Below are 13,210 nucleotides of genomic sequence, written 5' to 3'. Positions count from 1 at the left end.
AAGTTGTAAATCTGTATGTATGTATGTGCTAATATATGCATGGAGGAAAAATCTGCTGGAAGCTACACTAAAGGATGAATGGTGGTCATCTACAGGCAATTTATGACAAAAAAGAAAGAAAATAACTTTCGTTTTTATTTGATACATTCTTTTCATTTAAAAATTATTGTGTATAAATTTTGTAATAAGAAAAAATATTGTTTATAAGATAATGAAAAAAGATTAATAAAAACTTTAAGATGTTTTATAATAAACATGCTAAAGTGAATCAAGTCTGAAAAAATGGTTGAACCCCCATTCAACCATTTAGAAGTTTAGAAATCCATGAGCTGCTAAAATTGGATGAAAATGTTTATGTGCATGTGCATTTTCTGGAAAGAAGCTCCATACTTTCTATGAGATTCTCAAAGGAGTCTGGGACCCAAAAGAAGGTCATGAACTATGACTCTAGCCAAAACCAAGATAGTTATTCCATCCTTCCATTTGTTTTTATCATCATTTCATCATGAAACATTTTATTACTAATTTCATAGTGCTCACCAAAGGTAAAGTCTATGCAAAGCATAAAAGCTGTGGTTCTTAGTCTTGCCCTGATTTAAAGGGGTTCCCATTGACTTAGGAGCAGTCCTGGCACACAAGAAACCATATATGACTGTTCTTGGTAAAAGAGAACTCCTAACAGGCACTAAAAGCCTGTAATCATTCAGGACTTGAGGATAGTTGTCCAAGACACAGACAGTCCTATTTTCTCTATAGAGATGGTTGATTTGTGAAACGATGGATGGGGGTTAGACGAGTGGGGAGGGGCAGAGAAAAAGAAGTCATGTTTGCACTTGAATTAAGGGAACAGAGTTGAGTGAGTTGGGTTAATTTAATCAGTAAAACAAGATTCAATACATTATCTATCAACCTGAAATTGTTTGAAAGAATCTTTAATCACAAAAGTGCATTTAAGTATACAGCAAAATGCCTGACACTATGCTCTATATTAATAGAGCGTAAATATTAGGCAGCAAAACTGCCTAAATTGGTGTTAAGATTTAGGTAAAAACTTAGCTTCTGATGACTTGTAAACTGAATATTCCCAAATCCCTAGGAATTACATGAGTCCACAGAACGCTTTACCACTTCTACCTTGACTCCTTTGACGTTCTCCAGAATCAGGTCTAGTACAGAGTTTAAGATCAATAACAATTTGTGATTTAAGTGAGGAGTCATGAGCTATACCTGCACTGGCAAAATGAGGGACATTATGGGTGAAAATTAGGACTAATACTCCACTTTCCAGGTGGTTTATCACTGTCAAAATAGGTGAATTGTGGATTTAGTATGCACTTGAAATGTCAGATATCCCAGAATTCTGGTGCTGACATTACTTAACTGCACAAGTTTTACAGGCCAAGAAATTGAAGGGGTTCACATAATCCACCAAAGCCCATTGCTAACCACCATCACCTAATCGTATTGATATCTGCCATATGCAAAGCATAGTATTAGGCCCTATACAAAACAGAAATGGGCTCTCCAGGAGTTTTGCAGTTTGTCTAGAAAAATAAGATGTATACCATGAAGACAAGCAATTTATAATAAAATGTCAAAATGGTGACAGGTAAAGACAATTCCATACTATTGGAATGAAATAACATACAGAAGTCGTATCTCCAGGAGTGATCATGAAGAAGTAGTAGTTCAAATGAAATCTTAGAGGAGTTAGATTTTGATGGTCAATGTACAGTATGGGTAGATTTACAAACTATGGCAACATTATGGCCAAAATTTGGATGGTAGAAACACAAGAGTAGGCTGATAAGAGACTGAGAGGTACAGAATGAGAATGAGTAAACAAGGTAGGCTGAATGGTCCAGTCTTGAGTAAGACAAGCCTGAAAAGTCAATAAAAAAACTTATTGAGCTCTTATTCTATTTAAGGCACTCTAAATGCATTAGTTGATCGAGCCCTCACATGAAGTAAGTACCTCTAGTCCATAAGCAAGGAAACTGAGGCACAAAAATGTTACATGGCTTGCCTTCATTTCAACCAGCTAGTTAGTGGTGGAGCCAAGATTCAAACCCCAGGCAAATCTCACCCCAGGCAAAGAGTCACCACATTCTTCTGGCACAAAAGTAGAGCCCCTCAACAGCCAAGCTTAGGAATTTGAGATTCAGCATCAGGTATAAAGATTGGGAATGAGGTGATAATCCACTGATAATGCTTATATGCATGGTTCATCACTACTCAGAATCCTCCTTTAAAAGCATTGCATTATCTGATGATATTCCCAACAATGTTCACTGATAGTGCTGTTTATTCACTGATAAGTCCCATGACTACAGTATTGAGTTAGATATTATAAAGTGCTTAGTCAAATCTTTATTGGGAGAGTCCATTGTGGTGACATTCCATCACCACACCTTTTAATCCTAAAGACTTAATTTTACCTGTTATTCACCTATCACTTCTGCTAGAAATACAACTCATGATAACAAACAGAGCAAAGTATATTTATTTTCACATGTTCCCTGAACATATATGACCTTCCTACAAGGAAAGCCACTCTTGTCAAATAAGACATTCATCCCTTAAAAACTAATTTCTCCATCGTAGGTTCAGGTCTTAAAAATCAGCTGAGTTCCTCAGTTACAGATGTACAGGACATTACATCTGGACTCTCCTAGGAGGGCAGGGGTGAACTCTTCCTCTGAATATCCACAGTAGCCAAATGACTCCTTCTCCCATTGTGGAAAACCACAGATGACTGTCTCCTAATGATTTACTGCCCAATCCCCAGCCCACAAATCAAAGAATTGGGTTTAGTGAGAAATAAGAATGGTGGCCAGTGGCTACAAGAAGCGGAGGGAATGTTTCAGTTTATTTTCTTAAGCCAATTAATGATGAAACGGCATGGAGGGAAAGAAAGACACAACATGGTCGTAAAAGACTATTTTTCCAGATAAATGGCCAGATATCAGATTCTGTAATAAGTACTTCCACCTATCAAAACACACACACACACACACACACACATTAACACACACATAATATTAAGAAAATATAGATCTTAAAACACAAAGTAATATTCAGAAACCCTTATGGATATCACCATAAAATGAAACTTCGAAGGACCCTTGGAAATCAACGAATCTGGACATTGCAAACCCTGCAAACTATATATTGCAGGCAGAGGTGTTTGGTTGGGCCTGTGGAATTTTTTAAAATTGAATCAACATTTTATAAAGTAGAGAAAAATTACATAAAAACCCAGATTTGTGGCTTCTCTTAAAAAGTAGAAGACCTGGCGACCCTGAACCTCCTTGCCCAAATGGTAACAGTGAGCTGTAGCTGAAAAGAAGCTGCCGCCTTTAGAGGAGGCTTGAACTGCCAGTTTCCCACCATCTCCACCACTCCCTCTTGTTCTGAAATACAAAGACTAGGTATCGAAAAATTAAATAAAAATAGGAGAGAGCTTAAGGCTTGCACCCACCTTGCTTCACTAATTTATGGTACCTGCAAATCTACAAGCTCTGCTCTAGTCCAATCCATTCATTTAAAGAGAAGCAACCCAGCCACAGTAGTAAAGTGACTTATAAACTCATTCCATTAAAAGTCACATTTTCATTCAGGAGGGCGTATTGTCTAATGACAACTAGAGATTATGCAAAACTAAATTTGGGCTGTGTAGCTATACAATGCCACAATCTGTGGCGAAAAGTTGAAATCTCAATCATTTTATTTACACATTCCCCTCACCCCCACTCCAAATAAAGGGCAAAGGAAGATGCTCAAGTTTTCAGAACAAATTTCCTGCCTAGTTTGGCTTGGTATGGACAGTTTTCATGTGCCCAAATTTTAGATATGACTTCCTTTCATTCTGAGGGCATAATTTATTGAGAAGACATACAAAATGCTTACTATAGACATGCAAATACTTTTACAAAGGAAACTGGATAAAAACATTGAACAGGAGGGGGAAAAAGGGTGTTTCTTCTTCAGAAAATTTAACTGATAAATTATAAGGAAACTGAAACTGACTAAGATTTATTCAGTGATTGCATGTGCCTTAGGTACTTTGCACACATTATACCAATTAACTCTTACAGTAGCCCAAGGAGGGTAGTATTATTACTCCTGCTTCACAAGTAAAGATGCTAGGCCTCAGAGGCATTCAGTAATTTGAAAAGGACCTGACTTTTCAATCAGGGATCATGCGCATATTCAAACACTGATGTGTACGTTTATAATGCTTGTGAGAGTAGGGAACATGGTTTGCCCATGCACAGGGCCTAGCACATCGATATTTGTTGTGTAAGCCTGCCCATCGCCAAAGCCCAAAAACTGCTATGTACAAGCACTTTCATTCATAAATGTCATCATTTGAACAACCTTGACATATACAACTAATTTATTTAGGCAGGTTCTTGAACAAGGTTTAGGAAATGTTGGTTCTTTATGTTGTGTAGTTAATGATCCCTACACACGTGTTTACTAAGGTAATAAAATCTCTTTTCTAAATAAATTTCTCATTTAGAATTGTTATAAAAGTCAATAGTCAAGAATTTGGCTGAATTTACGAGCCAAAAGCATGTTTGCTAATGAATAAGAATAACAACTAATATCAAAATAAGAATTAATTCAAGAATGTGCGATTTTGAAGAGTCAGGAATTTGATTAAAAATTCAGTTCCCTTTTTTTTCCATAATGAACAGTTCTTTAACCACAAAACAGCTTTTATAATAATGCCGACGAGTATGGTTCCAAGCAAAACACTCCCCCATTTTAATCATGGTTATTATTTTTGAAAATGAAAATGGCTGAGGTCATTGTAATCTATTTTAGGGTTTGCATGGGTTGACGGTATTTTTGTCTTGGCTTTGAGTTCTCCACATTACCCACTAAATGTTATGGGTTTTGCTGTGTGCCCTTTCAAATCCCATTCTTTCTAATAACGTTATACTTTATACACATAAATTAGAGTAAATTCCACTTTCTTTCCTAACAACTCCAGATGTGGTCCACACTTTCAAAAGGACTAGAACTTGCCTTTAAAAAACAATTCAGTATGTACTTCTTAGAACAACTATGTTTCTATATAGATAAAAATGCTGTATGGATGTTTAAACGCTAAGTAATTAGTAAAACCATAGGACTTGTGGGTTTTTTCACCAAAGTGAAATATGAAGATAATATCTGTATATGTACTTCTTCCAACTTACAAGGACACACACAGATAAAAAAGTGCCTAGAAACAAAACCATCTGGCCAGAGTTCTAGACCTACTGATACCAATAGGGAAGGGGGGGTCTGTATTCAGACAACCATTTAGGACACATCAGTGAGGCTCTCTGTCCGCTGTAGACCCAGTAGACAAAATTATCAAATATCTAAATGCACTAAAGTTACACAGTCAAGGCTCCCTTTAGATGCAGTTAATATTTCACTGACTTTCTGAACTAAGTGGGGGTTTTTATTATAATTCACTATCAGGTCACACAGAACAGCCCACAATCCCTCTAAGTAGCCCCTACACAGCCACATGTAGGAGAATGGCTTCACAATACATACAAATTGTGGAGATCTGGTTATTAAAATGCCTTGAGATCTATTTGTTTATTTTCTTAAAATCAACTTGCAAGGCCAATGTAATAAGATGCTGTAGCTTTTATGAAAGAGGTGAAATAATTTTAAACACAGACACACAATGAGTTTATTTATTTAGAAACTTGTTAAATAGAGTCTGGGAATTCAAATATTCAATGTTGACATTGTACAGAATTGGCAAGAAGCCAGAACCCAGTCTCCAGAGGGACCCACTGGACAAGGAATTCAGGCCTTTCTCTCCTCCCACTTGAGCTAAATAGGTAGAAGCCATTAGTTATACCCACAGCAATATCTGAACCACACTCAAATAAGCTGCCCCAGCCAGGGCACTTCAAAGGAGGCTAAGTGTGTTTAGGTTTTTAGTGCTGAACTAGAGCAATATGTCACACTTTTGAAAGAGTCTTGTAAACAGTTTCTTCCCTATGTAGAGACATCTCTGAAGTTTCTTGTATGGCATGTAGTAAGCAAAGGTAATTAACAAGGATTATACTTTTTTCATTTCCTGGAGGGGCTGGGTAGGATAATACCAATCTGTGTGCAAACTAAGGATCTGAAAGAACTACACCATTTCTCTCTTCCGCTCTCCCTCTCTGGTTTTCTGATCGATTTGTCTGTCTCCTCTTTATCCTCTTCCTCACACTTTTTCTCACTATACAGCCAATTTCCTTGAAAATTCCCTGGTAAACTCTGAAGGCCAGAAGAGTGGGAAGGGGGAAATCTAATTTTAGAAAGAAGACCGTGGCTAGTGGAGTGGGGAAGTAGGGAGGGAACTAATGATTTATCCTGGGCCGTCCAGGAGAAAAGAAAAGCAGACCCTACAGACCATTTTAGAAAATGCCTAGACAGCGGCTTCCAGCGGAAGAAGGGTTAACCGTCACTCCAAAAAAATGTATCTGGCATCATCAGAGTGTAACTGTTCCCTCCCGACCCATCTCTTCCCCAAACCCACTCTCCCTTGCCCTACGAGGCTGGGAAGGAGCCTGTCCCAACGGGGAGAGTGAATGAGTGAGTGTGTGTCTGCCCTCTGCACAAGAGTGTCCCTCGTCTTCCTGAAGCCAAGACGTGTGTGGGTGAGCACGCGCATGTGTAGGTGTGAGTTTACACTGTCAATGTAAACCCAGCTCCGAGGGAAGCAGCGCGCCAGGCACGCAGCCCCTCTGAGACTGGAGACGCGAAGAAGAGTTCTGGCCAAACCTTGGAGCCCTGAGCTGAGCAGCCTGAGGAGCGAGGTGTAGGGGGCCGTCTGAGTGAGCAACTGCCTCCCATCTCACTGGGGCTTCCCCAGCCCCACCCCCACGTCCATCTGGGGCCACTTCCCCAGCACCAGACGGTTTTGAGATGAAGCGTGGGAGGGCTCAGCTCTTGGGAAAAGGGCTCTGGGTGCCTTGGGAACAGGGAAAAAGCCGGTGACCGGGAGATGACAAGTCAAGTTTCTCCATCTCACCGCCCGCTTCCAGCGGAGGCAACGCGCAGGGGGGTGCCAGGAGAGAGGGGGGTGAGCCGGGCGTGCCGGGGGCAACTCCGCTCTCTTGTCCTTCTAGCCAGGGGGGGATGGAGCCGGGCGGCCCCCCTTCCTGCCCCAGGTCACGACTGCAGTCTTGGACAACCTGGCCCCAACTTACAAAAATAAAATAAACTCCCAAACAGTAGTAACATGTTTAAAGAGAAATTGCTTACGACTCCTTACCTTCAATTCCAAAAAAAAAAAAAAAGAGAGAGAGGAAAGAAAGAAAGAAGAAGGAAAGAAAGAAAGAAAGAAAGAAAGAAAGAAAGAAAGAAAGAAAGAAAGAAAGAAAGAAAGAAAAAGAAAGAAAGAAAGAAAGAAAGAAACCAAAATTCGTGGAATGACATGTTAATTTCTAGTCTTACACGTTGAATGTCTGTCCCTGCAGGAAGCCGGCCCCAGGGCTTAGGGGAGGCCTTGGCTCAGAAAGCCTGGAAGCTGGGCTACCCGGCAAAAGTCACACTCACTCACACTCATACATACACACACTCACATGCACTCTATAGCCAATACCTACGACTCTGCAGTCCCTACAAATAAAAAAAAGAAGCATTGCTTTTTAGCCTTTCTGTCTCTACAGCTAATGAACCGTTCCCTTCCACAGTGCTGGAGATGAGGGAAGAATGAAAAGCGTAATTAACCTTCCCCTAAACACAGATTTTTTTTTTTTTTTTTTTTTTTTTTTGGCAAAACACATCAAAATACTGCAAGAAGACTGTGCTCCAAGTGCCAAATGCAATAAAGAAGCCCTAAGCCAGGGTAATGGTCAAGTAATGGCAAATAAACCGCCTTCCTAGAAGGGGCCTCGGCCTCCGTTGGGAGAAGGATTTTCCTCCTCAGAAGCAATCTGAAATAAACAAATAAACGTATTTTTTAAAACAAAGCTCTCTTTTCGTCTGAGTTTCTTAAGGATGAAGGAAAACCCAAGTAGGTGGGCATACAGAGAGTGAATGCCTGAATCTGGGTGTTGTGTTTGTTGTTGTCGGGAGGTTGTTTTGTTTTGTTTATCTTAGGTACTGGGCTGACAAGGTGAGTAGTTTAAGGACGGGAGAAAGGGTTGGCATCTACCTTTCCTACTTCAGGGCCTTTTTTTAAACAGAGAGCAAGTGTAGAAGCAACAAGTGCCCCCCTCCCTGCGGTCTTGCTAATCGCATCGCCTTTTGTGACTTTATGAGACTTCTGGGGGGCCGGTAGCTAAGGGAGTTACTGGATGCAACTCGTTCTCTGCTGTGACTGAATTACCGCGCGTTGTCACTTTGGGGAAGTAAGGTAAGTGTGGCTTCGGTGTTTCAGGCTTTAGACATGCTGGGCAGACCCAACCTGCGCTTCCTTTCCATCGGTCAGGACCATAGCAACTGGCATTTCAGGCATGGCCCAGGTGCTATCCTAGCTGCCCGAGAAAATGGCTGGGAAGTCTCCCCGCGCTGCCAGAGTCGGCTTGGCTTTTATTTTTCTTTTCTTAAAGATGGAAATAAAATTCAGGGGCGTTAGGCACTGCAAATGTCAATCTTCCTGCCTTTCATTTTATTTTTAATTAAATTTTTTAATCTTCCCAAATGACTTACAACGAATTTATTGGTTTCAACTATTGTATAAAAAACAAGCCCTACAAGTTGGAAACTGTGTTGTGCATTCAATCTCGGTGTAGATTCAGCAGGTATTTTCAGGGTCCGTGGTCTCTGGTCTAGGTCCATGGGCTCCTGCACTGTAGCCAAGGCCAAATTAGGACTTAAGACCAACAAAGAAATTTACAAAAGACAAAAAGAACGACAAGCTGACGAGAAAACAACTATTTATATGTAATTTGTTTCCATTGTAATTTTTTTTTTTACCACAATAAAAGTAGTTTTGTTTTTTAAAGTATTGTGGTAACAACGCCCCTTTTAAACCCTGAAAAAGGAAAACTGGTGCAGAGCAGTGAAGTTTTCGTTGGATGATTGCACCGCAGGGGTCACCAACCATCTCCGCCACGCGCTACTGGGGGAAGGAAATCGCGCTTTAAAATACAAAAATCTGTAGTTTTAATATGATTTCCTTTATTACCCAGATTGTAACTGAAGAATTGCAACGCAGTGCTTCTGTCTGAGAAAGGCAGCTGCGGCAGCAACAGCTGGAGCAGTGCAAGCGGGAATCTGAGGCTCAGTAAAAGTTTGTAAGAGTTGAGATCTAGCTATCGGAAAGCGGCAGCGGCATCTTTAGGGACCCTGGGGACAAAATAAATGGGTCTCCCACCAGTTGAATGACAAGTATCATCAGATCGGAAACGAGGCTCAGTTTCTGGATGTTGAGTGGACTGTGCGTGCAGGAATATTTTAAGACGGCATCGTATGTCTTGCTTGGCAATTAAAATAGTTGAAAAAGCTGCTCAAGAAAATTCGAAGGGCTTTGTGTTCTGCTTTCACTTCGGAAGTTATGGGGCAGTGAGTCGCGGCGCGAAGCCTTAAGCTTTCATTTCACAACTTAGGCATGGTTGAAAAGGGCTACCCACCCCCACCCACCACCCCACTCCCGCTAACTACCCCCCCCCCCACACACACACACACACACTCTCTCCCCCAACCTTTAGTCCAAATCGAAGCCCGCAAACCTCAAGTATATGTACATTTATTTCTCTTCAGATGAAAATAAAGACATCGGCCTCATTTAAAAGTAAACAGGGAAAACAGTTCCACCGGCGCCCTTTGACACTGCAGCAGCTAGTGTAAAGAACAATACTCAAAAGAGAAACAGATGGACTGATGACCCAGAGACCCCTATATTTAGGTTGATTTCTCAGACCCAGGGGTAAGGAAATGTATTGGGGAGTGTACGAGTGCTTGGGTGAGGAATGGACAAAGCACTGGAAAGGCGCCTGGGATGACAGCATCTCGCCGGGCTACACCGCCGACTCCACTGCCCGCGAAGCCGAGCCTGCCGAGGTGCCGCCGACTTCCCGGGCTGCTGCAGGGACGCAGCGAGCAGGGAGGCGTGGATACGATACCTACCGTACTTGGTTCTAATGTTCGAGGGTCGCGCGGGAGGAGACTGGGATTTCACTGGGGAAAAGCATCCCACCCACTTCCCATCTCTCATTTCTGCCTTCCGTAAGCAACACAATTAGACAGTTCTGTTTTCGGCGAGTGCGAGTGTGGGAGAGCGAACGGCGGCCTGTCCACTCCCGAGGCAGCTCCAGCCCCGCGTATTGACACCTCAAGGAGGAGCGCTCCGAGATACTTCGGGGCTCGGCGCCGCTGAGTCCCCTTCAACTCGAAGTAGAAGCATTTGGACAAACGCAGCCCTGTCGCCTACAGTCCTGGCGGAGCATCACAACGTGTGGGAAAGTGTGGGCCCCGCCGGCAAAGCCAGGCGAGTCATCCAACACTTTTGCTGTAAGAGTGGGGGATGGGTGTCCCACCGCCCCCGCCCCAAACCCCTTCGCCCACATCCCGCCAGACCAAGGCCGCTCCGCGCCGGGCAGGCAGGGGGCGCCGGGGAGGGTTATTGACCCTGGACCCAGGCTGCATCCAGACCAAGCGCGGGAGGCTGCGCTGCGCCCTCTCCGCGGCCCAACGCTTTTGCAGCTCGCCCCCTGGGGGTTGCTCGGCGCCCAGCCAGTCCGAGGTGCGCGGGTCGCAGCGCGCCCTCTCTGCCTCCTGCTCCTAGGCTGCCGCCGCTGGCTGTGTGCCCTCCGTTCCTAGCTCTCCGAGCGCTCGCTGGGCCTATTATCTCCCCACCTCCGAGCGCTCGCTGGGCCTCTTCTCTCCCCACCTGCACATGGCTCTGCAGAGCCGGTAGTTCTGACCTGCCCGTGCCCCCTGCCCCCAGCCCGCGATCACAGCCCCCATCTTGGTGTCCCACATCGCCGCCGCAGTCCTCCCGCCGCGCAGCGCCGAGCGGGAGAGCATGGCCGAGCGCACAGCGCCCACTACCGCAGCCGCTGCTCGGCGCAGTCCACCCGCCCGCCCGCGCAACTTCCAGCGGCCGCCTCGCAACTTTTCCCAACTCCACCACAGCCGCCCGCCGCCGCCGCCACTGTGGCTCTCTCTGAGCCTACTACCCTACCCAAACCCCAGAAACAAACGGAGGCTCGAAAGGGCTCCCTTCTCCTGCCCGCCCCCCCATCCCCCGCGCCCCCCTCCTCCCACACCCGGGACTAGCTGGTTGGCCAGAGGCAACTCTCCCCCGCCTGGGGGGAAGGGAGGGGAAGGGGAGACTTTCTCCTCTTCTCTTCCCCCCCACCCCACCCCTTCGCGCTCACACTCTCACAAGGCGCTCTCTCCTCCCTCCCACCCCTAGTCTTTGCTACCCCCACCCCCACCCCACCCTGCTGCTTACAGCTGGTCGGTGTATGGGCTGAGGGCTGCCCAGGCTCCTCCGACGCCCAACCCGGGAGCGAGAGCGCGGGCGACCGGGGGCAGAGGCTGGAACCTGCCGTTGCTGCACAGGCCTGGCTCCTCCACCTGGGGGCCCCGGCGCAAGAGGCAGCCCGAGCTCCCTCCCGGAGCGCTAGAGACAGATATGCAAGATGGCAGAGGAGGGGGAAAAGCCAATAGAAAAGGGATATTGCACCTACTTGTGGCCAGTTTCCTTGCCCTGCCTTTGGATCTCATGCTGTGCCCAGTCCTGCAGCCGCTGGTGTGTGGTTGGGGCTTTTTTTTCTTGGATCCTTTCCTTCTTTTGCTCTCCCTCTCGCTCCCTCCCTCTCTCCTCTCTCTCTCTCTCTCTCTCTCTCCTGTTTCTCTCTCTCTCTCTCCTGTTTCTCTCTCTGTGTCTCTCTCTCTTCCACACAGTCACTCTCTGTCTTTTCTTCTTTCACTCTCTCTCCCTCCCTCTCTCCCTTTCTCTCAATCCACACTCGCTATCTCTCCAGCATTGTCAGTTTGGACACCTTCGCACATGCGCGCTAGACGCCCCTCCAACATCTCAGCGCCGCCAAAAAAAGTTTGGAGCGATTTATCACTTTGATTTGGAGATCTTGTCAGATGGCAATCGCCGAGGAGGCGGAGAAAGGGAGCCGCGGGGAGGGCGGCGGGGGGCGGGGAGCGAACGCAGGGAGCCAGAGGGGAGCAGACACCTCGCCCAAAAAAAGGGGAGGGGGCAATTGAAAAGGCTTGGGCAGAAGATTGATTCCGTGTTAGAATCACCAATAAGCTTGTATCATGATTATTGTTATTGTTTTTCCCACCATAAATTGCAGACATTTTTCTATACCATCTATAAGGAAAGCAAGAAGCGAGGGGGGAAAAAAAACTTTAAAAACATTTTTTAAAAACCCTTCTGTTAAAGAACTAGAAGGGCTGGACCCTCGGCTAATAATCCAGGAGAAAGTGAGAATCATCCTGAACTTGAGAAATCTACTGCTGCCGCTGCTACTGCTACTGAAGCTATTGCGGCTTCCGCTTTCAGGGTTGTAAGCAGAATAAATAACTGGTTTTTTCCTCGATTTTAGCTGTAATACCAATGCTTGCTGCCATCCTTGGGACATTTCAGTATTATTTCCCTACCAACTAGTAATGATCACCCTTGATTCCCGGGTCCGGGCCAGCGCGGGCATTTGACATCCAAGACCTCCTGCTTTCCCAAAGGTCGGCTGTCACCTTCCGGCCTCCCCCACCGCTGCCCCGGTCGCCTCCCGATGCAGCTCAGCCTGCCTGCCATTTTCACTCACTCGCTTAAACCTACAACCTCGTGGTCAAAAGAAAGAAGAATAGGGGGGAAAATCACACACTCTTCAAAAAACACATTGTTGAAATTTCCTTTAATTACAGGATTTACCAATGAAGTGCCACTCAGAAATGGGAATTCCTATAGGGACTAGCTGTGTACAAGGTATGAATCAATCCCAACTAGGTATAGATTTTCTTTTGGTACAACCGTCTTGCATTAAACAGTTTTGTTCAATATCTTCCATGTGCTATTTATGTCCCCATTAATATCTGTTGCAAATCCTGCCAGACACCATAAAAGAAAATTACAATCTTTTCAGTCTCGGTGCTGCAACATTCCTTGATGTTCAAGTTAAAGGAAAAGAAAAGCAGGTCCTGGGCATGAGTTTGGCAAAGACTGTGGAGGGGAAGGGGAATCACTGAGAATGCCTGGCTGTACCTGTTGGTATTTATTATCAAATCTAGG

At 44.8% G+C, this 13,210-nt stretch overlaps 1 protein-coding gene and 1 long non-coding RNA gene across 8 annotated transcripts in view; one reads left to right on the top strand and one right to left on the bottom strand.

Annotated features, from left to right (window-relative positions):
- The window catches only part of MECOM (MDS1 and EVI1 complex locus), a 598,968-nt gene extending 586,904 nt beyond the window's left edge, over nucleotides 1–12,064 (bottom strand). For 4 of the 7 annotated variants that reach the window (XM_009201389.4, XM_009201392.4, XM_017955724.3 and 1 more), the window contains exon 1: nucleotides 11,652–12,064. In XM_009201389.4, the coding sequence (XP_009199653.2) occupies nucleotides 11,652–11,688 (37 nt within the window). In that variant the 5' untranslated portion in view covers nucleotides 11,689–12,064. The remainder of the gene's footprint in view (nucleotides 1–11,651) is intronic. The other 3 variants (XM_009201393.4, XM_017955726.3, XM_009201390.4) reach the window with 1 other exon arrangement.
- LOC103882204 lies at nucleotides 7,697–9,473 on the top strand. Its single transcript, XR_643955.4, has 2 exons — nucleotides 7,697–8,368; nucleotides 9,147–9,473. It is a non-coding gene; the product is annotated as an uncharacterized LOC103882204 (long non-coding RNA).
- Nucleotides 12,065–13,210: the final 1,146 nt, after the last annotated feature.

This window comes from Papio anubis, chromosome 2 (genome assembly GCF_008728515.1).
Source record: "Papio anubis isolate 15944 chromosome 2, Panubis1.0, whole genome shotgun sequence".
Taxonomy (NCBI): Eukaryota; Metazoa; Chordata; class Mammalia; order Primates; family Cercopithecidae; genus Papio; species Papio anubis.
The sequence above is the reverse complement of the archived record's forward strand: the minus strand, read 5'-3'. Positions and strand labels throughout refer to the sequence as shown.